This window comes from Arachis ipaensis, chromosome B08 (genome assembly GCF_000816755.2).
Source record: "Arachis ipaensis cultivar K30076 chromosome B08, Araip1.1, whole genome shotgun sequence".
NCBI classification, from domain to species: domain Eukaryota; kingdom Viridiplantae; phylum Streptophyta; class Magnoliopsida; order Fabales; family Fabaceae; genus Arachis; species Arachis ipaensis.
Window position 1 is genome coordinate 126,001,985 of NC_029792.2, and position 24,153 is coordinate 126,026,137.

Consider the following 24,153-nt stretch of genomic DNA (forward strand, 5'->3'; position numbering starts at 1 on the left):
AAGAATAAAATTAAAAAATAAATTTATTTAGAATAAATTAATTTATATAAATAAGAGTAATTTACATAAATATAATTAAAAATAATTAAATAATTATATATAATAAAAAATTATTTAAATTAAACATTAAAAAATTTAATATATTAAAGATAAAAAATATCATTTATTTTCATTTTACTTGAATTGATAATGTAATTTATTCTACCAATGAGTAATAGCTCAAATGACATAATTTTTCCATACTTAATTAAGAGGTTGTAGATTCGAGTCTCATATTTTTGGTAAAAAAAAATGTAATTTATTCCATTAAAATTCACTCTTATTTTATTTTACTTTATTTGATAATTTTTTGGAGTGTAATGAATCGTCTTTGTCCTCAATAATATCCTACCATCAATTATATTAAGATTTGACGATTTTAAAACATTAAAAACTTAAATAAAAAAATTTAAACGTTAAAATACTTTACCTTTTATAATTTGTTCGTATCTTATTTATTATTTTGTTAAACTCCATAGATAAATTAAGATTTTCAATATTTTATTTTGGCTGTTCTATCCCGAATAAACAAAAGCAGGTTTAATTAATGGACATTAACACCACACTCCAGTACTCCTCGGTCCTCACATTATCAGTGTAGTAGCTTACTAGCTTCCCTACCAAGCTTATTTGTGACTATTCAGTAACTCTCTTCTCTCTTTCTATTTTTTTTTTCTTTTTTATAATTGTTTCCATCGTTTTTATTTGGGCGCCAAAAGAACCTGCAGGTTTTGATTTTTGGCTCTCAAATTTCTCGATCTCACTTTCTACCACTCTCATTTCGCTATATAAATACGTAAATCATTTTATCTTTTTAAATTGCAGCGAAGCAAGTTACTCTCAATCTCACACTCATCGAAGAGAAGAGGAACCATGTCTTCAAAGGGCAAGAGGAAGGAGGAGCAGGACAACGCTTCTGATGCCGACTCTGAAGGCCATGCACCGCCCAAAAAAACCTCCAAAACCGCCACTACCACCAACGCCGATTCTGAGGACCCCGACTCCATCGTCGTCTGCGAGGTGATTTACACTCACTTACCATTCATTTCTTAACTTCTCACCTCGCGTAGCACAACGCAAACCCCTTCGTCTACTTTGCTAGGGTTTTCCTTTTATTTTTTGCTTCATTTTTTTAAAATTTCTATAATAATAATAATAATCTGCTGATTATTTCTATTTTCTCTTGAATGATGAAATTAATTTTAGATTTCGAAGAACAGGAGGGTTTCGGTGAGGAACTGGCAGGGGAAAATTGTCGTCGACATTCGTGAGTTTTACGTCAAAGATGGCAAGCAACTCCCTGGAAAGAAAGGTTATGCTTCCTTCACGGTTTTTCAATTGTTTCAGCATCTGTTACTCTCCATTTTATTCATTTATAAGTTAATAATAATTAGTGTGGTTTTCTTTTGTTCAAATTCATGTGTGATTTCACGATTCCGTTGTATTTTAGGGTTCAGTTGTTACTAGACAGTGGTTGGCTCTTGTAATGGATTGGTGAATGGTGAGACTATTTTAGTGGGTAGGTTGAATTAGTCCGTGGATGGTCTTTTGTTTATGGTTTAGGGATTTGGGTTTAGGTTTTTTTTTTTTTTTTTCAAGTGACTTTTTCTTTGTAAGTTAAATGCTGTGAATTTAGTTGTTTGCTGATAATTGCGTTTCCTGCTCTTGAATGTATAATATGTGTCACTGCCATTATCACTGCAAGGGTTCTGCATCTAGAATTCATGATGATCTGGATCATCAACACATATCATATAATTGTAGTGCACTGACATGATATGACATGTGTTGATGATCTTTGGTAACTTGAATCTACTGATTGGTAAACGTTAGAAGTTTACTTTTGAATTGTTGAATTTTGATTTCTTAGTGTGCGCTGTATATATATATATATACCTTGGAGATTCTTTTAAAATATTGTTAGTTTGAACTGTATGAAGTTGAGTACCTGTAGTTTCTGTTTGGTAAAACTGGATGAAGTCGAACACCTATAGTTTGTGAGAATTTTCTGTGTTTTCATTTTCATAGCTTTCTGATTTTAAGATTATCTGAAATAAAAAGTAAAAACAATACATGAAATTCTAAAAATAGATAAGATTGAAAATGAAAACATAAGCTTTAGCTTGTTTTGTATTTTTGCTTTTGCTGAGTAATTGGTTGCTGATAGAGTTCAATGTCATTACTGATCCATTTAGTGAACACTTTGGTTGTGGTAGTTTTGTTTGATACAGTGATTTATAAAATGAGCTACATTAACATTTTTCATACTTGTTTTCAGGGATCTCGTTGACCATGGATCAGGTATATGTTAAAACTATGTTCATTAATTTATTTGTTTGTTTTACTCATCTCTCCGTTATTATTCAACCAATTACTCTTTCATTTTTGTTATGTGCAGTGGAATGTGCTTCGTAACCACGTTGAAGAAATTGACAAGGCAGTTACTGAGAATTCCTGAAGAAATGAACAATGACTTTGCTAGGTCAAATGGTAGTAGCTTTGTTGTAGGCCTCCTTTTTTGTTTTTGCAATTAGCGGCACAGATAGCCCCTGCATAACTTGATGCATGTAAAGTGATTTACTCTACATACTAATATGTTAGTTAGTAGTAATCAGTTAACTGCGCTTGTGTTGTTCAGATAATCTGTTAGTGCAATTTTCTCATGGGCCTCTCTTTCCTAATCAGTTTTTACTTTTTATGGCTTAAACATCTAGTTTATACTTTTCTTTCCGATTTTAAATTTTAAAATTTCATGATTTTTCTAGAAGGGAAAAATGAAAATAATTTTTTTGGCAAAATTTTATAGACAAACTAATTCAAACAAAAATAGAAGAATGAAAATTAGAAGCTAAACAAATCTCTTATCATTTGCCAATTTGCGTATAGCTTATTTGCATTAAAAAAAAATGGTCAGAAAGGGTATTATATGCTAAATTACATTTCTCACATAAAAATCCGTGAGAGGGTACATGAGTGTCGATTATCAGTCCTTAACTCGGTCTGTGCCATTACAATACACATTACAAGAATCATAGGATAAAACCCAGGTAGCCAAATTTATCTGGGCATCCTATGACAATGTAGTAACTAAATCAATAACTTGACATTATTACTTCTGTAAACTCGGCACAACAAACTGCAACGACTGATCTATTGTACGTTATCCAAATTACAAGTATTGCGGCATTGTTGAATTCAACAATACACTTGGATACGTCTTGTTGTCTACTATAACTGCACAGCAGGTACTATTATGGATCCGGTGTCAAGTACTCTTGGAAGAATCTGCAACAAAGCAATGACTGAGATCTGGGGGGTTGAAGAAACATGCAGCATTCAGAATTGCCAGTTAATATGAACTCAAAGCATACCTCACCCAAGCGTGCATTGATTTTCAAGGGTACAAAATCATCAGCACGTGTCTCCCCGATATTTACAATTGCAGTGGCAGCACCAGCTTCATGAGCTGCCCTGTGAAAATTTTAATATATGCAATTATGTCAGATACCACTGACCAAATAGAAAGACAACCTATTGATTGTAAATCATCTCATATTTCCATGCATTAATGGTACACAGCACACTAGCGCTTTGTGGAATGCATGTGAATGAATTCCTATCCTAGTCAATTATCTAATTCGAAATATTGATCTATATTCTATATATTTGTTCATTCATATGTAAAGCAGCATTATTAATCTCAGAAGCAGCATCATCAAAGTTGATTTATTTTGCATGTCAATAATAATACTTTAATAAAGTAGATGAACTTGTCAGAAAATTATAGTGTATTAATCTTGAGCAATGTTGATAGGGATCTGATAGGACCCCTGTAAAGAGGACACTGCCCTAGATGATGAAGGATTTTGCTGTCACATTGGACTCTATCAACTGTTTGTGGGAGGACCTACACATTTTGAAATCTACCTGACAAGTCGAAAAGCAGAGAAGGTCATCAGAGAGGATCCTAGCACAAGCAAAGCATCACATCTTTTAGATGCTTCCATTGCCATATCAGCTCTGTCCTTGGGAACATTATCACCAAAGAAGACAACCTGCATAAAGCATCCCACATGTGATTTACGCAGGCAGTTTAAACATGGCGGAACAAAATTAGACACCAATCAAAATGATCAGGTAAGAACAAAGCACATGGCTGAACAATTATGAATTTACTTTTCATGGAATAACTTTGTTCATTGGTTATGTGTTGACCCATCAAATAGTAAATATTATAAGGGGAGTAAAAGTTCATTGATTATGCTTCAATTCTATGGTCTGCAATTATCATCAGCTACAACAATAGAGAATAACTTTGTACATACCAGCATGAACATATCTGCAACTTGACACAAGTAACAGAAAAACATTTCAACTAAACGAAGCAAGGTGGCCTACCTCAGGTTTGAGGACTCCGTTACACTTCTGACAGGTTGGAAGGACAAAATCTTCCTCCCAAAACTTTTCATCAATCTCAATATCACCATCAGGTCTTTGTTTCATGCCAAAGCTCTTGTCTGACCCAGGGTCTCCGTGGTCCAAATTTTCAATTGCTTCTGCCCACTGTTGTATAACATCAATTTCACACAAAAAAAAAAAAAAAAAAAGATTCATTACGAAATGGAATATCAGAACAGATGCATGCAGTTGTATTGTATCATTCTGGGAAAGAAAAACTCCAATAACTACTTAAAGGATTGATAAAATGAGTTTATGATGAAGCAATTAGGTTTTTGGATTATTTTCTTTTAGATCCAGTCTTGATGCAAGTTACGCTCATACATTTAATACTCGGAACACATATCACTTCATTAGGCACACAAGATAATGATATAAATGGTTGAAACATATGAACATAATTGTAAAGATAACTCGAGGACTGCCTTCATCATCATTTAATAATAATAATAATAATAATAATAATAATAATATAAGTGATTTTTAAATATTTATTTATCAGATGAGATAAATTTCTTCAGAATCTAAGTTGATAATAATAACCTTTGGATTAAACTCCTTCAATTGATCCTGAAACAAGCTTCGGGAAAAGGAATGCCCACAATCTATACAAATTACAGTGTATACAGTCCCATGCAACTCTAACGGATTGCTACCGGCGCGATGATGAAGCCTGATGACAAGAAGAATCAAAATTCAGTGCTAGGCTTGCTATTAATATCTTACTTTTCCAATCAATTGTATCCAAGGCTAAATTAATGGATACCTATCAACATTTTGGGTAATCATAAAATCAATGCGGCCAGCCTTCTCCAATGTTGCCAAAGCACGATGGGCAGCACTAGGTTGTGCTGCTGTAAATCGCCTCCACCCAGCATAGCTCCTTGCCCAATATCGCCTCCGGGCTCGACTTGAACGGAGAAACTCCTGTTTAAATGTCAAAAGAAATGAGGAATAAAAGGCAGAGACTAAGATTAAATGATGCAGTTAATAATGAAATTCCTGAATACTCATTACTAATGTTGGCACAAAGATCTAGCTGTGCTTCAAAACTTCTTCGGTCATTGCCATAAACCTTAAGTTAAAAGTGCACATTGGATAGACATATTGATTTATGAAAAATTGAATCCTTTAATTCAATTATAGAAAGATAGAATTCTGGGTCCCCTATAATGACTTGCTTGGCTTTATTGAAGCTGAGTTATAAATATTCTGTTCTATACTTCTAATTGGGTATTGACTCAATAACTCAAAATAGCTTTTCTTCTCATTTGAGGAACTCAACCATATATATGATAGATATTGTGGGCAATTTTTCTCTGGACTATAATCTACTGTGTCAGAAGGTGATAAGTACCTTGAATTTCCAAGTCATTAAAGTGCAACTGATAACCTGATATCTAAAAGGTATTTATGTTTCCTATCCTTAACTTTTGTTAGGCCACATTTTTCTATCATATTTAGGCACTAGCTAAGCTGAATATAGGAAGCGAATCTGGTGAACGTGCCTTTAGATCACCTGATGAGTTATTGGTCGGAAACCGGTACTATAAGCTCCATTGGGGCTGCAATTAATAAGGTATTGTCAGTGAAAGAGAACCAAGAAGAACAACAAGCCTTGTCAAACTAAGTAACCTGAGTTTTATGGACCAATGTCCTATTGTAAAAAGGGTCAAAGTTTCGATATCATTGAACAAAAAGATTGGTAAGTTTCAATTCAGATTGTAATGACATCTGTTACAGCTTCCCAATAAACATGCTGATTAACCTCACAATATCAGTAAGTTGTGTGCAAAAGAACCAGAACCTTCGATAGTCAGGGATCCCACACTCTGTGCTAATTCCAGCTCCAGTCAACACCATGAGCTTGGTACTGTATGTTAGAATCACAATGTAGTTAGCAAACTGTTAAACAATGTAGAATATAAATGATAATTTGTGCTCTAACTCTATCTCAACATGGACCAGTAAAATTTTGAAACTGACAATAGAGTAATAACCTTTGGTCAAAAAATTGATACAAAAGGTTAACATCTTTGATACTGGGAGGGTCTGCATCAGGAACTGCTTTCTTATCCCTGAAGCTATTGTTAGATGGGGGTTTAACATCATTTGCTGGCGAGGTACCGGGGATAGAGATTCGGCATGTGGTATGTACGAATTTCACACAGCCCTTAAATGATATCAATCTTCCACCTCTTCTTGTTAAGTGCCAATTTCCAATTCTTGGTTGAAAGAAATCTATGACCATGAAAACAAAAAATCAAGAACATGATACAAAATACGAAATACAGTATAAGAACTGCTAGAGAAATGTTTTTTTAATCATTTAGAGCAGGGTAACACACATCTCTCTCTTATTGGATGGAATATGGGACCCATGTTTGGTCAGCCCCATGCTCCATCCAATGTTAAAGGAGTCTTGAGTTAGCTCAGTACACAAGCCAAGAGCGAGTCAAAATAAGACATATCTAAACTGCAATTGTAAGTTTCTCAACAGTTAAGCATAAGAAGCTTGTAAATAGAAAGAGAAACATAGTTCATACTTGCCTGTCATAACAGTCCCTAGGAAGCTCCTTGCGATCCTAAGAGACTGCATGTTAAAAGAAAACCACATTTAACAAGTAATTCAGTAATAATGCAGAAGAAGCAGTAAGGCAACTGAAAGATATCACATTACTTGAATTCTTAGGCAGTGTTTGATTTGAGAGCCAAGATATATAAATACAGGGATAGAAACACAAAGAGGATCGTTGTGTCTTGTTTGGAAAGGAAAATAGGGATTGCCTGTTCTAAAACAGAAAATTCTTGTGTTTTCTGTCACCATCGCACACACTATTACCAAACAGACACAAAGGAGTAAAGACTCAATTTGGTTCTTCAAATTTGACATAGGATATAATTTATTCTCTCAAATTTACTTTAACCCAAAATGTTCCTCTAAAGTTAATTCTTTGACTCAATTTAGTCTCTTAATTTGAATTGACCCAAATGGTCTTCCAATTTGATTTTGTGACCTTATTTGGTCCCTCAATCCCTCATCCATGCTATCATCATCATGGCATTTACGAAATAGAGATCGAGAGACCAAATTGAGCTGCAACAAGATTGAGGAACCAAATTGAGTGACAAAATTATATTTGGAATACCATTTTAAGTTTACTACCTATGATATATTCCGTTTCTGAAAAAAGAAGTGTATTTTTATTTCCTGTAACAGTTTGAACTTGGAAGTGAATTGACGTTATACTAGTACTAACCAATTAAATGAAGCTGAAAAGAGAAAAATTTGAGAATTGAGATAAATAGGAAGTTCACAGTCGAGAATTTTCATGAACTAAAAATTACAAGTTTAAGAATTAAATGCGGAACACAATAAAGAAGTTGGTGATAGGAGAACTGACCGACGTAGAGAGAGAGGATGGTGAGTGAGAATGGAAAGAGAGAGACATGGCGATGGATGAATGATGAATGGAGAATGAGAATGGCGTTCCGAGCATTGTTGATTTGTTGGTAATAACTGCCTTCGCCTGCCTCACCCACCTCTCCACGTTGCTGTCTTCTTCGCCGCCCAAACTCTTCTTTTCGTTATTACATTTTTTTTTTGGAGCTCTCAATTTTGGTGAACATACATTAGGTGGTAGTACCGTAGAACCATAACATTTTGGAAGCCTTTGGAAAATAGACTGAAATTGAGGGACAAAAATAAAGAGATAGAGATTAAAATAAATTTTAATATTATATTTAATATAAAAATATATAGAATTGAGTTATATCTCATTATCTTATTTAATTTAAAATAAAAATAGAGTTTAAAATAGTTATAAAGTTTGTCCCTGAGACTTATTAATTGTCATGGCAAACGATACTATTATGGGAAACTGTCTTCGTTGGAATCTAACTGGGACGATTTCATTTGTTGGCACCATATTCATTCTTGGAATCAAAGCAATATGAGCAACATTGTTACCCGTTAAGACTTCACATTCTATGACATGATTTCCAAATTTCCTAACTTGTAGCCTTGTACCATTACAAAAACCAATGGATTGGTCAATATTCCTCAGTAACATCACCGAAACACCAATCTTGAGTATTAATTTATGTGGAGGCAAACCAGAGCAATTTGTGCTATTTAGTAATTCAAGACCATAGAGATCTAGTTGACTCTCCATATTTCCTTCATCCATACAAATCGAATCCGAACTAAGATATAATTTTTTTTCTCCAGGAATGATAGCCATCAGATGGTTGTTGACCTCTTCAACGATGTCCAACGTGGGAGCCAGTATAGTTCTTGCTTTGAAAAAATCCTTGAAGGACATGTTATCCAAAATATTTGGATAAGAAAAATGAACCAACTCATCAAATGCCTGGTCTGAAGAAGGAATAACAATATCTCCTGGAAGACATATCTCAAATTCACCATCCATATTGTCACATATTAGACTATTACAAACTTTCAATAAGCACTCACCAAATTGCTTTGTCTCATCTTGATCTGAAGCAGTCGTCCCTACAGAGAGTCTCATATTTTTTATTAGTTTGAGCACCTGACAAAACTTTCAAAGGTAAGACTAATTTGTCTCGATCTTCGTGAAATGATAGAAAGAATTTGTCTAAAGTCTCCACCTAGTACAACCACTTTTCCTCCAAAGGGCAAATCTTTGTTATATATTAAAGAAAATCTCATGATATCACCTAAGCATTTATCAAGCGCTTCATAGCAGTACCTACTAACCATTGGAGCCTCATCCTAAATTATAAGTTTGGCTTTCAATAGTAGCATTGCTTGAGGGGAACCAGGTTTGATGTTACATACAGAATCCTTAGTTATATTCAGCGGTATTTTGAACCTTGAGTGTGCCGTTCTTTCATTGGAAAGAAGTAAAGATGTAATACCACTTGAAGCAATGTTTAACACAATATCACCCCTTGACCGAATCTCAACAGACACAAGGTTCCAGAGAAATATTTTTCCAATACCCTCATGATCACCATACACAAAGAAAAAACCCCTTCATCACAATACACAACTGTAACAATTTTATCGAATGCATATTTCTGCTCAGGTGTTGTGATGGCTAACATGTCTGAGGCATTTTTCTTTAAATCATCCCTGTTAAGTTTAGCTCTTCCCTGATAACCCTTTCGGTTAACAAAGAACTATCAACTTCAGTTGCTAAAGGCATAGGAGGATAGTCTTTCAAGGTTTTACCATAGGAATGTAAGATCTTGTCTATATCCATTAAGCACAACTGATTAATTCATCATCTGACATGGTTAACTCTGCATATTATACGATACTGTAAAAATTCAACCAAACTAAAAATGATCAATAATGAAGAACTTTTATAATTGCAATTATAAAAACTTACCCCTCATGTTCATCACGGTTCTCTGTCGATACAAAATATCATCTGAGAGTTCATGCCAACATCTATCCCAGACATGTTCTGGTCTTGAGATATTGTTGGATGTTAATAGAATGACAAATAACCTTTTAACATATGATCTTGAGGCCTACGAACTTGCTTCCTTAATTGCATCCATAAATTCTCTGTCATCTTGCAAGAGTCCAAGGACGAAGCATGCATCTCTATACGTAGCATAAATTGTTCTTCCTACTATTCTTATATCTCAAAAATTCATACATCCTCTTTAAGTATTCAAGAGAAGTCGTTAGTAATATTCTTCGGTATTTGCTGCAAAAAACTTGGTTAAAATCCCATTTTTAAATTGCTAAATGGATTAGGCTATGCGATTTCAATTATTATGTAGCTACACATTCGCATAAGATTAATTTTTCTAAAAAATATAGAACAATTCTAAAATTGTATAATCTACAGATTATAACTGCTGAAAGTTATTTGAACATTTATTTTCTAGTGTAGATAAATCAAATAAAATGGACGTGGGGTACATGCTGTTAAGATTTTAAATTTAAATCGTCAAATAAATAAGATCAAAATTGAATATAAACTCGTCATTACCTGCAGGTACATGAGTCAACCTTCCAATTGCGAAGCCTTGCTTTCAAGGAAATCACTTTAAAGCATCGTCCTTCCAAACAAACTTGGTTAGAAACTCATCATAACTCAGACTTTGAGCATAGGGATATGACATGTTCGCCGCCATCCATCCCAAAAACATGGACTTGAGATATTGCTCTTTCGACAATATCATTTACATTAGAAGTTTCACTATAAACCACAGGTTGCTCATCCTCCAAATGGAATGGAAGTCTAATCACAAATGGTTTTTTCTCTTGGATTTCATATCCAAATAAACCAGACTGCCTCACATGCCGAAATGTACCTACAATCATAGTAATTCCTAATTTCGTCAACAACTTGTGTGGCTTCTGACGGATCACCAGTGCTGTATATGGTAGTTGTTACACAGTCATTACCCTTGTGTACATACTTAAACAAATACTTAATAGAACTTGTTTGGCATGTGTATTCCACATTTATGTGGCACCCAAACTTGAGCAACAATTCTGGATTATAAGGAACAATGAACTTATTGTCTAGTACACATTTTCTTTTCTTCACTGTTTGATCGTTATTAGTATGCCTATATTTGGAAAATCCAGCTTCATCAATGAGTGTTCGCTGTCTAAACTCTTTAGGTTAAACTTTGAACATGATCCATTCTTCATGCAAGGTGAATTCTTATTGAAAAACTGGCGTTAGCATTAGTATTCTCGGCAAGAAGGCTCCGACCTTATTTCTAGAGCCATGTCATTCATGTTCGAACCGACCGCCCATTATGCTAAATGCTACACAAACCAGAAATTGCAGGCCGACTTGTTAAATGGTCGATCGAATTGTCTGAGTTTGACATCAAATACCAAGCAAGAGGTTCGATCAAGTCGCAATTCCTTGCCGACTTCATAGCAGAATTGACGATCCCAACTGAGGACGACCATACGGTAGAATGGACATTATATGTCGATGGTTCATCAAACACTCAAGGGTGTGGCACAGGAATTCGGCTTGAGGGCGATGATGGTTTCATTCTGGAACATTCCCTTCACCTATCCTTCAAAGCCAGCAATAACCAATCAGAATATGAAGCCCTCGTCACAGGAATCCGACTTTGTTTATATCTTCATATTTCAGCCATAAAGGTATAATGCGATTCATTATTGGTTGTACAGCAGGTAAACGACCTTTTCCAGGTAAAAGATCCTCTGCTTTCCAAGTACTTATTGTTGGTAAAGCAATTAAGTTCAAAATTTATAAAATTCGAAATACAACATAGTAGATAGTTGTATTCACAATAATTCATTATATAATTCTCACACATCCTAATAATGATTCGTTGATTATATAGTTCTTTATCTTCTGCTTTAATTAATAATAATAATAATAATAATAATAATAATAATAATAATAATAATAATAATAATAATAATAATAATAATAATAATAATAATAATAATAATAATAATAATAATAATAATAATAATAATAATAATAATAATAATAATAATAATAATAATAATAATAATAATAATAATAATAATAATAATATTGTATGAACACAAGATTAATTAGTTAATAAATTGAATTTTAATTATTATGTTTTATTTTCTACTCATATTTTTATTCATTAGTTATTTTACTTTTTATATTTATAGTAAATATTGAATGTAAAAAAGAAAAAAATAATATTGATTGTTATCTATTTTATTTATTTAGATTTATAATTAAATTTGATATAATTGTAACAAGTATCTATAATTAATAGTAACATGATACTATAACTTTAAGTTGTATAATATAATAAAAAAGAACGTAGCAATTTATATTTGCTTCCTATATAGCAATAATATTATATATATTTATATATCTCTTTTTTTAGCTCTTTTCTAAAAATATTGGCGCATAATTAATGTAGATATATAACATATATACTGAATAATTATCTCCATTGAATTAATCATAAAGGTTAATAAAAGATAATAACATAATTTTTACTTAGTTGTAGCAAGTATTTCCATTAAAAATTAAAATTGCTCTATTAAAAAAAATTATACACAGTTTGCATATGAATGGGATTGGGATTATAATAAAAAGGAACGTAGCAATTTATATATGCTTTCTATAGAGCAACAATATTATATATATTTATATATCTCTTCTTTTAGTTCTTTTCTAAAAATTTTGGCACATAATTAATGTAAATAACATATATATTGAGCAAGTATCTTCATTTAATTAATCATAAAGGTTAATAAAAGATAATGGCATAATTTTTACCTAATTGTAGCAAGTATCTCCATTAAAAATATTGGCTAATTATTACCTTAGTGTGTGTGTGTGTGTGATATGGCCGTTACAAATCCGATGTCATAACTCGGCATTATATACAATAACTCGGCACTTTACGTTATAATTTATGTTATAACTCGGCGTTATACGTTACAATCAGACTCAACGGACTACATCCTGGAATAAAAACGTCCGACCAGGCATTATCACTAATTAAAACCTAATAACTGCTCTTCAATTCAGATGATCAATAGAATATAATCGACCATCTTCACCTCACCTATAAAGGTATGATATTTTATCCTCAAATGAGGCACTAAATTCTCAGTACTAACTTAAGCATCGGAGTGCCTTTTGCAGGTACACTCCCCCTTTATTCATACTCTCCGTGACGTGATATCTCTATGGACGAAGAGCTCGGATCATCCCAGCTTATAGCTCGGGATTGAAGGCTAAAGCTCGGCGTCAGCTCCCCTAGCCGAGGTCATGTCCAGGTAATTACACAAGAACAATTGGCGCCCACCGTGGGCCTCGAAATAAATACCCTTCTTTCTATAGGCCCCATTTCCTTCCAATGTCTTCAAACTTACCTGCACCTTTATAAACAAAGGTCATATAGTAAATCATTAAGGCGCGAAAAAGGCCGATCTATATCTATTTTCCAATCTATATCAGTCATCTCTATTTTTCGATTTATATCAATCATCTCTATTTTCCGATTTATACCTGTTATCCCTATTTGCCAATCTATATCTGTTATATCTATTTGCCGATCTATATCTGTTTTTCTGATCTATATCTGTCATCTCTATTTGCTAATTTATATCAGTCATCTCTATTTGCCGATCTATATCTATTTTTCTGATCTATTCTATTTTACGATTTATATCTGTTATCTCTATTTGTCAATTTATATCTGTTATATCTATTGGCCGATTTATATCAATCATCTCTATTTGCCGATTTATATAAAAAATCTCTATTTGCCGATCTATATCTATTATATCAATCATCTCTATTTTTTGATCTATATCAATCATCTATATTTTCCGATTTATATCAATCATCTCTATTTTTCGATTTATATCAATCATCTCTATTTTTCGATTTATCTCTGTCATCTCTATTTGCCGATCTATATCTGTTATATCAATCATCTCTATTTGCCGATCAGTCATCTCTATTTTCTGATTTATATCAATCATCTCTATTTTCCGATTTATATATGTTATCCCTATTTGCCAATCTCTATCTGTTATATCTATTTGCCGATCTATATATGTTTTTCTGATGTATATCTGTCATCTCTATTTGCTAATTTATATCAGTCATCTCTATTTGACAATCTATATCTATTTTCTGATCTATATCTGTCATCTCTATTTGCTAATTTATATCAGTCATCTCTATTTGCCGATCTACATCTGTTTTTCTGATCTATATATGTCATCTCTATTTTCTAATTTATATTTGTTATCTCTATTTGCCAATTTAAATTTGTTATATCTATTGGCCAATTTATATCAATCATCTCTATTTGCCGATTTATATCAAAAATCTCTATTTGCCGATCTATAACAGTCATCTTTATTATCCGATTTATTTCAATCATCTCTATTTTCTGATTTATATAAATCATCTCTATTTTTCGATCTATATGTCATCTGTATTTGCCGATCTATATCAGTCATCTCTAGTTGCCGATCTATATCTGTCATCTATATTTTTTGATTTATATTTGTCATATCTATTTGCCGATCTATATCTGTTTTTCTGATTTATACCTGTTATCCCTATTTGCCAATCTATATCTGTTATATCTATTTGCCTATCTATATTTATTTTTTTGATCTATATCTGTCATCTCTATTTGCTAATTTATATTAGTCATATCTATTGCCGATCTATATCTATTTTTCTGATCTATATCTGTCATATCTATTTTCTAATTTATATCTGTTATCTCTATTTGCCAATTTATAGCTATTATATCTATTGGCCGATTTATATCAATCATCTCTATTTACCGATTTATATCAAAAATCTCTATTTGCCGATCTATAACAGTCATCTCTATTTTCTAATTTATATCAATCATCTCTATTTTTCAATTTATATATGTTATCCCTATTTGCCAATCTATATCTGTTATATCTATTTGCCGATCTATATCTATTTTTCTGATCTATATCTGTCATCTCTATTTGCTAATTTATATCAGTCATCTTTATTTGCCGATCGATCTATATCTGTTTTTCTTACCTATATCTGTCATCTCTATTTTTCGATTTATATCTGTTATCTCTATTTGCAGATTTATATCAATAATCTCTATTTGCCGATCTATATCAGTCATATCTATTTGCCGATCTATATCTGTTTTTCTGATCTATATCTGTCATCTCTATTTTCCGATTTATATCTGTTATCTCTATTCGTCAATTTATATGTTATATCTATTGTCCGATTTATATCAATCATCTCTATTTGCTGATTTATATAAAAAAATTTCTATTTGCCGATCTATAACAGTCATCTCTATTATCCGATTTATATCAATTATCTCTATTTTTTGATTTATATCAATCATCTCTATTTTCTGATCATCTCTATTTTTCGATTTATATCTGTCATCTGTATTTGTCGATCTATATCAGTCATCTCTATTTGCCGATCTATATCTGTTTTTCTGATCTATATCTGTCATCTATATTTTTCGATTTATATATGTCATCTCTATTTGCCGATTTATATCTGTTATCCCTATTTTCCAATCTATATGTGTTATATCTATTTGCCGATTTATATCTGTTTTTCTGATCTATTTCTGTCATCTCTATTTTCGACCTATATCTGTTATCTCTATTTGTCGATCTACATCTGTTATCTCTATTTGCCGATCTATATATGTTATATCTATTGGCTGATCTATATCTGTCATTTCTATTTTCCGATTTATATCTATTATCCATATTTGCCAATCTATATCTGTTATCTCTATTATCAAAACTATATCTATTATCTCTGTTTTCAGATTTATATCAATCATTATCCGAGCTATATCAATCATTATCAATCATTGTCAAATCTATCATCGGATCTATATCAACTATCTTCTAAACTATGACTATAAACAATCTTCAATCAATTATCCATTTGCGATAATTATTCAATTCAAAGTCGCATCGTTTACACATGCGCATTCAAACACAATCTTCAATCAATTATCCATTCGCAATAATTCTTCAATTCAAAGTCGCATTGTTTACACATGCACAATCAAACACAATTTTCAATCAAATCACCAAACAAAGGTGAACTAATGCTCATTCGCGATAATTCTTCAATTCAAAGTCACATCGTTTACACATGCACAATCAAACTCAATCTTCAATCAAATCACTAAACAAAGGTGAACTAACACAATATTCTCGCCCAACCAATTCATTTTTATCAAAATCGTCTCAGCAACTATTCAAATTAACTATTCAGTTCCATGAAAAATCTTAACCGTTGCATCTATTAAATCAACGATTCAAAATTACATCGAAAAAAACCAAAGGCACAATCAGTGACAAATACTACTACACTTTCCAATACACGTTAACTTTAAATAACATCTGAAATTCAAAATGTTTTATTCCTTGTTTTAATAAAGCATCTTGAAATGGGGGCTCCAAGGCTAATCCAATGGCCGAGTTATGAACTCGCTCAATGGCCGACTTATGATTCATTAAAAGCTCAACCTCCTTTATTAAAACGTATTCCCATGCTAAGCTTGGGGGCTATGATATGGCTGTTACAAATCCGATATCATAACTCGGGATTATATATAATAACTCGGCACTTTACGTTATAACTCGGCGTTATACGTTACAATCAGACTCAACGAACTACATCCTGGAATAAAAACGTCCGACTAGGTATTATCACTCATTAAAACCTAATAAATGCTCTTCAATTCAGATGATTAATAGAATGTAACCGACCATCTTCACCTCACCTATAAAGGTATGATATTTTATCCTCAAATGAGGCACTGAATTCTCAGTACTAACTTAAGCATCAGAGTGCCTGTTGCAGGTACACTCCCCCTTTGTTCATACTCTTCATGACGTGATATCTCTCTGGACGAAGAGCTCGGATCATCCCAGCTTATAGCTCGGGATTGAAGGCTAAAGCTCGACGTCGGCTCCCCTAGCCGAGGCCATGTCCAGGTAATCACATAATATAAGGAATAATAGTGAATTATAACAATTATTTATCATCTAAAAAATTTGTACCTCAAACATAGTTCTTTTTCTGTTTATTATTTTTTATATCTAATGACCTACAATTCTATCAACAGTATTATCTATGGTAGATTATGTAATAAAAAGGTTTGGAAAATAAAGGCAAGAGTAACGAGTAAAGATGGTCTGCGAGTGTTGTTGCAAGATCACGAACACTTGGAAGATAACTGCACGATGATTGTGGTATATAGAGAATTTTGGAGAGCTTATAATGAAAAGGTAATAACGAAATCTCTTAATTAAATTTATTAATTTATTAAAATTTATTACTATCAATTTAAAAAATTGACAAATTCTAGGTGCTAATGGGTAATGCATTCTTATTGTACATTTATAGCTTGAGAATATTAGAATTATCATAAAAATTTGTATTATTTTATTCTCTTGATAAACAATTTTATCATTACATTAATCATATAATTTTGTATACTAATATTGATATAGTATTGTTTCAAGTATATATTTTGCAGGCATCAAAGGATAGTGTTGAGTTGTTATTTAGTGGGTTTAAATTATTTATTGTTTATTGGAGAACTTTCTGCATTAGAATTCTCTAGTAATTTGTTGTTCATTTTCAGCTGATTTTGATATGTTCTTACACATATAATAATTTGTTAGTGGATTTAGGTATTACTAGATTATTTATGGTACATTTAGTATATATGTCTTATTTATTGAAAAAAGTAGATTACTAAAACCAGTTAATAACTATTTTAGAGTTATAGAGAAGTTGGCAGTGTTACTATCGCCAATACTGTTTGCCTAAGAGCGCCGAATTCTAAATTCTAAGGTCTTTAAATCCAAGATCTCCTTCTCTTCTTGGGTGAGTCATAATGTCTCAGTTAATCCAAACCATCTGTTTTTCAGAGCTTTTTTGTCCCACCAAAATTGAGAGAGTATAGAGTAGATTTCCCAAATTAAACCATCAGGCAATCTAAAGCAAAATAATGTATAGATAGGCATAGCTTTATCTACAGCCGTAAGTAATACCTCTCAACCTCCCGAAAATAAGAGACTGTGTTTCCATCTTTGGATTCTCTTTCACACCTTCTCTTTGATTATACTGAACGAAATTTTTTGAGATCTAAAGATCGTAGAAAGCAAGCCCAAATATTTGTCTTGAGTCTTAATGTAATTGATATTTAAAAAGTTAGCTAATTGTATACAAGTAGTAGAGAGAATGTTGTGGCTAAAAAATTACAGCAGACTTATTAAAAATTATTGTGTTTAAGTTCTTAAAATAATAAAAGAATATTTTTAATAAATTATTAATAATGTATAAAATTATTTAGATAGACAATAGGTGAAATTTTTTTATATCTTGTAACAAAAATTTCAAATAAATTACATCTCATTATTTTCGTGTGTGTATAAAAAGAAAATTAGAAGGTTGAAAACCAAATATTTTTTTTCATTTTAAAAAAAACTTGCTTAAAGTGGAAAATAATTACAGAAGTGTGGAGGGTTGCCCAGCCCACAAAAATAATATTTGTTTTAAAAAACATAATTTTGAAGAGCCCAACCCGGTAAGAGAGAAGCCCAATGATGAGTGAAGAGTAGAGAGTAAACGACAGAGCAGCAACCGAAACAAAGAGAGTAGTGACTACAAAACCCTAATAAGTGCCGCTCTCTGTTTCTGTGTTAGTTACTGTCAGTGTTTTAGTGTTCGATCTAAGACTGACGGAGCGTCATTTCTTTCTTGCTGCTTCGGAATAACGCTCGTAAGATTCATTTCTTCTTCTCTCTGTTCTCTCTTTTTCTTTTTTCTTTTTTTTTTGTTTGTGATTATGTTTTTGAGTTTTCGTGTTTTTTGGTTGAATTGAACTAACAGATTCACCGTCTTCATCGAAGCGAAGCCATGGCGTTGGTGAGTTGTTCATTTCTTCTTATAATGTTCATCACTTGCTGATTAATTTGGTTTTAATTTCCGTCTTTCTTTTATTAGGTTTAAGGATAGGGTGTGTTTCCTTGGGGGTTAAAATATGAAAATCTACATAAGAATTTCATTTATGTTTTGTGCACAATTATTCAACTTATAGCATTCCTAGTTGATCAATAATTAATTGATGTAATAAAGGACAAAAAGTTGAGATGCTCGATGGTGTCAACAATAGTTGATGCATAATGAAACAGGGGAAGCTAAAAAAACCAAAAACATAGTTTTACTGGCCTTCAGATTGATTAACATAGGTGGCAAGTAGTAGAAAGTAGAAACTGATGTTGCAAGTATGAAAAGTAAATCTGCTATATTTATTAATATAATTGTCTTATATTATTAAAATATGTATTACATTATTTTTAATATGTGGGATTTAACTTTATATTCTTGTAATCTGATCCATAAGTCGTGTTCCCTCTGTCTAATTCATAGTGCAGATTCTGCATGCAGGTAAAACAAACAAAAATGCTTACAAGGCACTCATTGCAGCTGAGTATGTTGGTGTGCAAGTTGAGTTGGCGCCCAATTTTGAGATGGGTGTCTCTAACAAAACTCCAGAGTTTCTCAAGATGAATCCTATTGGCAAGGTATTGTGTTTTTTGAGCTATGAGAGGCTCCTGCTATGATTTAGTGTTTGTACTTACTTTCCGTAGTATTCCTCCAGGTTCCGGTGTTAGAGACACCAGAGGGCCCTGTATTTGAGAGCAATGCAATTGCTCGTTATGGTAAGATCATACATACAATATTTGATTTACATATGATTCCCTTTGCCATGGTTGATTAAGATGTTTTAAGCTTGTTCAATGCTTTTTCTGCAGTTGCTCGTTTAAAGGGGGACAACAGTTTATATGGTTCCTCCCCTATTGATTATGTAAGGGTTTTCTTTCCCCCGGAAAATCCTTCTATTTATGTATTCAACCAATCCATTACCACATGCGACTAACATTGCTTTATTATATTTTTAATGCTCTGATATTTCAGGGCCACATCGAGCAATGGATTGATTTTTCATCAATGGAGATTGATGCTAATATTAGTAGGTGGTTCTTCCCGAGATTGGGATTTCTTCCTTACCTTCCTCCAGTAAGTTTGTACAAAAGACCTTTATTAACGCTAATTTTTGTGAAATTTTGCATCTTTTTTTGGTATGTGCAATCGGTCATGATTATTGTCAATTGCTTACACACTAGGGACAAAGTGGTTAGTGTTTACCAGCCACCATGAAACAGCAATAAAATGATGGTAACAATAATTAAGGGGACTGCAAATGTTTGTATGATTTTTTCTTTTTTGTCCTTTATATTTGTATCATGTGATGATTATATATATTTAGATTGTAAAGTCAAAACGATTGTATTATGTTCATGATATTTGTCTTTCTTTTTTTTATATTATGTTGTCAATTATGCATCGTTTTACCTTCCTCTTTATTCTAAATGAAGGTTGAGGAGGCCGCAATTTCTGGACTGAAGAGAGCTTTGGGTGCTTTGAACACTCACCTTACTTGCAATACCTACCTAGTTGGGCATTCAGTGACCCTAGCTGACATCATAACAACATGCAATTTGTATTTGGGTTTCAGTAATATCTTGGTTAAGAGTTTCACTTCAGAGTTTCCTCATGTTGAGAGATACTTTTGGACCATGGTTAATCAGCCAAACTTTCGAAAGATACTAGGTGAAGTCAAGCAGACTGAAGCTGTTCCACCTGTTCCATCTGCAAAGAAGCCTTCCCAGCCAAAAGAATCTAAGCCCAAGGCGAAGAACGAGCCAAAGAAAGAAGCAAAGAAAGAGCCAGAGAAACCCAAAGTAGAGGAGGAGGAGGAGGAAGAGGCTCCCAAGCCCAAAGCCAAGAATCCTCTTGATCTTCTTCCTCCAAGTAAGATGATACTAGATGAGTGGAAAAGGCTGTACTCCAACACCAAAACCAATTTTCGCGAGGTTGCAATCAAAGGTATTGTTATTTTATCCTTTTTTTTTTATAGAATTAGGCAGTTAGCATCTATATATGGTGTAAACTATGTTTTTTTTACAAAGACTTCTCAAACATTTTATTGAAGTCCTTTCTTTTTCATTGGGAGGATTATTTTTCTTTGACTACATTGTGTTATTTAATTGATGTCTACATTTTTATATCCCTTGCAATGCCAAGATGTTTTTAAATTTGTTTCATCAAATCTTGTAGGATTTTGGGACATGTATGATCCAGAGGGATACTCTTTGTGGTTCTGTGATTACAAATACCAGGATGAGAACACTGTTACCTTTGTGACAATGAACAAGGTTGGTGGTTTTCTTCAGCGGATGGATTTAGCTCGAAAGTATGCATTTGGAAAAATGCTTGTAATTGGATCACAACCACCCTTCAAGGTGAAGGGGTTGTGGCTTTTCCGTGGGCCGGAAATTCCAAAGTTTGTGCTTGATGAATGCTATGATATGGAGCTTTATGAATGGACTAAGGTTGACATATCTGATGAAAATCAGAAGGAGCGGGTCAATCAGATGATTGAAGATGCCGAACCGTTCGAGGGAGAGCCTCTTTTGGATGCTAAGTGCTTTAAGTGAACTTGTGATTTGTTTAATGAAAAGTTATGTTTTTCGGTTGTCTTTGTTTTTGGTAGAGTTTGGTGTTTATTAATAGGACTCAAATTTGAGCAACTTAGAGTGTTTATCTTTTTACCTGAATTTTGACTATAACAAGACTACAAGTGCTATATTTTGAATGGTTATAAGCATTTATAAAATTTCCTTAGATTCAATTTTTTAGTTTTTCATCTTGAATTGGGTATTAGATTCATAGATTGATTGTAACTGGGGAGAAGTTTTATAGAAATATCGTAATTTTATACCGAATTGAACTAACTTTTTATATTTTTTATTTCCTTGGTCTGAAACCTTTTTCAAATTTTCTAAGTTGTTTTTTGTTTTCCTTATTTCTAATTTTTAGGTGAACGTTGTAAGTTGTAATCTATTTTTTTTTTATGCGAAAGTGCAATAAGTAACAGTCGAAATTTGAGTGAAAAATCAATTTAGTATACAAATGGTTTATATGAAGAAAAAGATGGTTATTTTAGTTCGTTCAACTTTTGTAAATAAAAATAATTATTTTAAAAAATTTAAACCTTTAATAATAATAATAATAATAATAAGAGTAAAGTATTGTTTTTGTTTCCAACGGGAGTAAGTCCTAAAGTTGTCCTTTTCAATCGTCCTATTTAAGTCCCTAACATTTTAAAATTGGCTCAATGTTGTCCTACCGTTAAGGATCCGTTAACAGAATTGACAGCGGGACAAAATTGAGACGATTTTGAAACGTTAGGGACTCAAATAGAACGAAAACGTTGGGGACAAAAATGATACATAGAAATAAATTTTAATTTTATCCTTAAATAATATCAATTTTTTACTGTATATAATATTCAATTAATTTTTAATCACATCTAAGTAAATTACACTTAATCACACTACTTTCATTCTAAATAAATTTTTTATATTTTTATATTAACTTATAACTTTAAGTGTAAAATTATAAAAAAAAAATGAGATATTATTATCCTTAAAATTGGATAATTATTTATTGAGTATATTTTTTTGTAATTTTTTTATTAACAACTAATAATACTTTTAAAAAATCAAAAAAATATACTTAGAAAAAGTCACTAAATTTTAAGTATAATAATATCTCATTTTTTTTAATTACACTTCTAAAAAATCACATCAAAATTCAATCTTTAAGGTATTTTTTGAAAATATATATTTACTGTTGGGTATTGTTGTGTTTTTAAATTATTTAAAGGCATTTTTGTCGATAATAAAATTCGGGTGCATTGTTACCAGTGTTTGAATATTTCAGAGATATTTTTGGTGGTTAACCTTAGTTTTATTTATTTTACTTTTAATTTTATTTTTCAGTCCCTCTATTTTCTTAGAATTTTCTTATGCCTAGATCATTATGCCTCTAAAAATTCATTCACACTATTTGAAAATTGTCATCTTGTCTAATCCATTGATATAAATTCAATTCAAAACATACAAAAATAGCAAGCAAAAAATGTGAATAAAGAGATTTAATTTCATAAAAAGAATGTTGAATTTATCAAATTTTTAATATTATGCAACACCTATTTGGTTAAAAATGAAGTTTGTATGGTTCAACAAAACACTTATAAAATTGCCTAGCTGACATGATTAAGAGCCTACTTAATTAATGAGAAATTCTTTTTATGGGGGAAGTTTTTTTCTTCCTCTACTCTCTTCCTCTATGGCTCTATCTTTCTTTTATTCAAATTTAATAGTCAATTTCTCATTAATGATGCGGAATAGGTTGTTAGTTATATACAACATAATGTTATAATTATGCAGTATTTCTAGTTTTCTACTGATTTTTATTTTTTATTAAGTTCTAATGGAGATAAAGTTGTGGTTATTAATTACCATGTTTTTAGCTTGAAAGTTATTAAAGTATAATGTTCTAATAATTCCAATACGAATATACTATGAAATCTCAATTTTGGGACTGAATGTTAAAAGCAAATGATAATGTAAAAAATTATTAATATTTACAATATACTTTATCATTAAGATAAGATAGTGATTAGTTTTGGATATGTCCTAGTACAAATTTTCTAACGATGATACATTAAAAATATACAAAAGTTCCTCACCAAATTAAAATATTCAAATAGAATGCACGAAGGCTTCTCTAATTTTTGTAAAAGGATTTTTTCTGAAATTATTTAGTTCTAAATGACCTTCAAAAAATAGTTCTTTTATGAGCTATTTGGCTTGCATTTTTTTTCAATATTCTTTATTTTTTACTTTTGTACTAAAAGAGTGAGAACAATTTTTTTAATTAGTTTTACAAAATTATGAAAACAAAGAGTAAAAATACAAATCAAACAAATATTTTTTTACAGTATTTTTTTACAAAATTTTAAAAATAAAAAACACTAAAATTAAAAATTTATAAAAAAATATTTATTGCTTTTAACTCTTACATTTATTATTTTTTTTACAAAATTTTAAAAATAAAAATATCTAAAATTAAAAATTTATAAAAAAATATTTATTGCTTTTAACTCTTACATTTATTATTTTTTTTACAAAATTTTAAAAATAAAAATATTTATTATCATTATTTTATT

At 31.6% G+C, this 24,153-nt stretch overlaps 4 protein-coding genes across 4 annotated transcripts; 2 read left to right on the plus strand and 2 right to left on the minus strand.

Moving 5' to 3' along the window:
• LOC107612836 (RNA polymerase II transcriptional coactivator KIWI) lies at positions 659–2,720 on the plus strand (the record flags this gene model as incomplete). The annotated part of the gene is given in 5 exon segments (XM_016314590.1): positions 659–682; positions 865–1,059; positions 1,246–1,351; positions 2,318–2,340; positions 2,438–2,720. Coding segments are annotated over 5 exon segments (408 nt in total), but the record flags the coding sequence as incomplete, so codon positions are not given.
• Positions 2,947–8,139, minus strand: LOC107612833 (NAD-dependent protein deacylase SRT2). Its single transcript, XM_016314587.2, has 11 exons — positions 7,902–8,139; positions 7,048–7,090; positions 6,498–6,738; positions 6,305–6,370; positions 6,017–6,062; positions 5,264–5,424; positions 5,041–5,170; positions 4,438–4,602; positions 3,967–4,094; positions 3,411–3,510; positions 2,947–3,324 (listed from the first exon to the last, which is right to left on the minus strand). The coding sequence occupies exons 1-11, from the start codon at positions 7,995–7,997 to the stop codon at positions 3,268–3,270; spliced, it is 1,233 nt and encodes a 410-aa protein (XP_016170073.1). The 5' UTR covers positions 7,998–8,139; the 3' UTR covers positions 2,947–3,267.
• LOC107611720 lies at positions 8,319–8,822 on the minus strand. The gene has a single exon (XM_016313618.1). It carries the CDS (start codon positions 8,820–8,822, stop codon positions 8,319–8,321), a length of 504 nt encoding a protein of 167 aa, XP_016169104.1.
• On the plus strand, positions 18,627–21,773 carry LOC107613108 (elongation factor 1-gamma). Its single transcript, XM_016314964.2, has 8 exons — positions 18,627–18,792; positions 18,903–18,938; positions 19,448–19,597; positions 19,675–19,735; positions 19,829–19,881; positions 19,992–20,093; positions 20,453–20,963; positions 21,195–21,773. Exons 2-8 carry the CDS (start codon positions 18,930–18,932, stop codon positions 21,572–21,574), a joined length of 1,266 nt encoding a protein of 421 aa, XP_016170450.1. The 5' UTR covers positions 18,627–18,792; positions 18,903–18,929; the 3' UTR covers positions 21,575–21,773.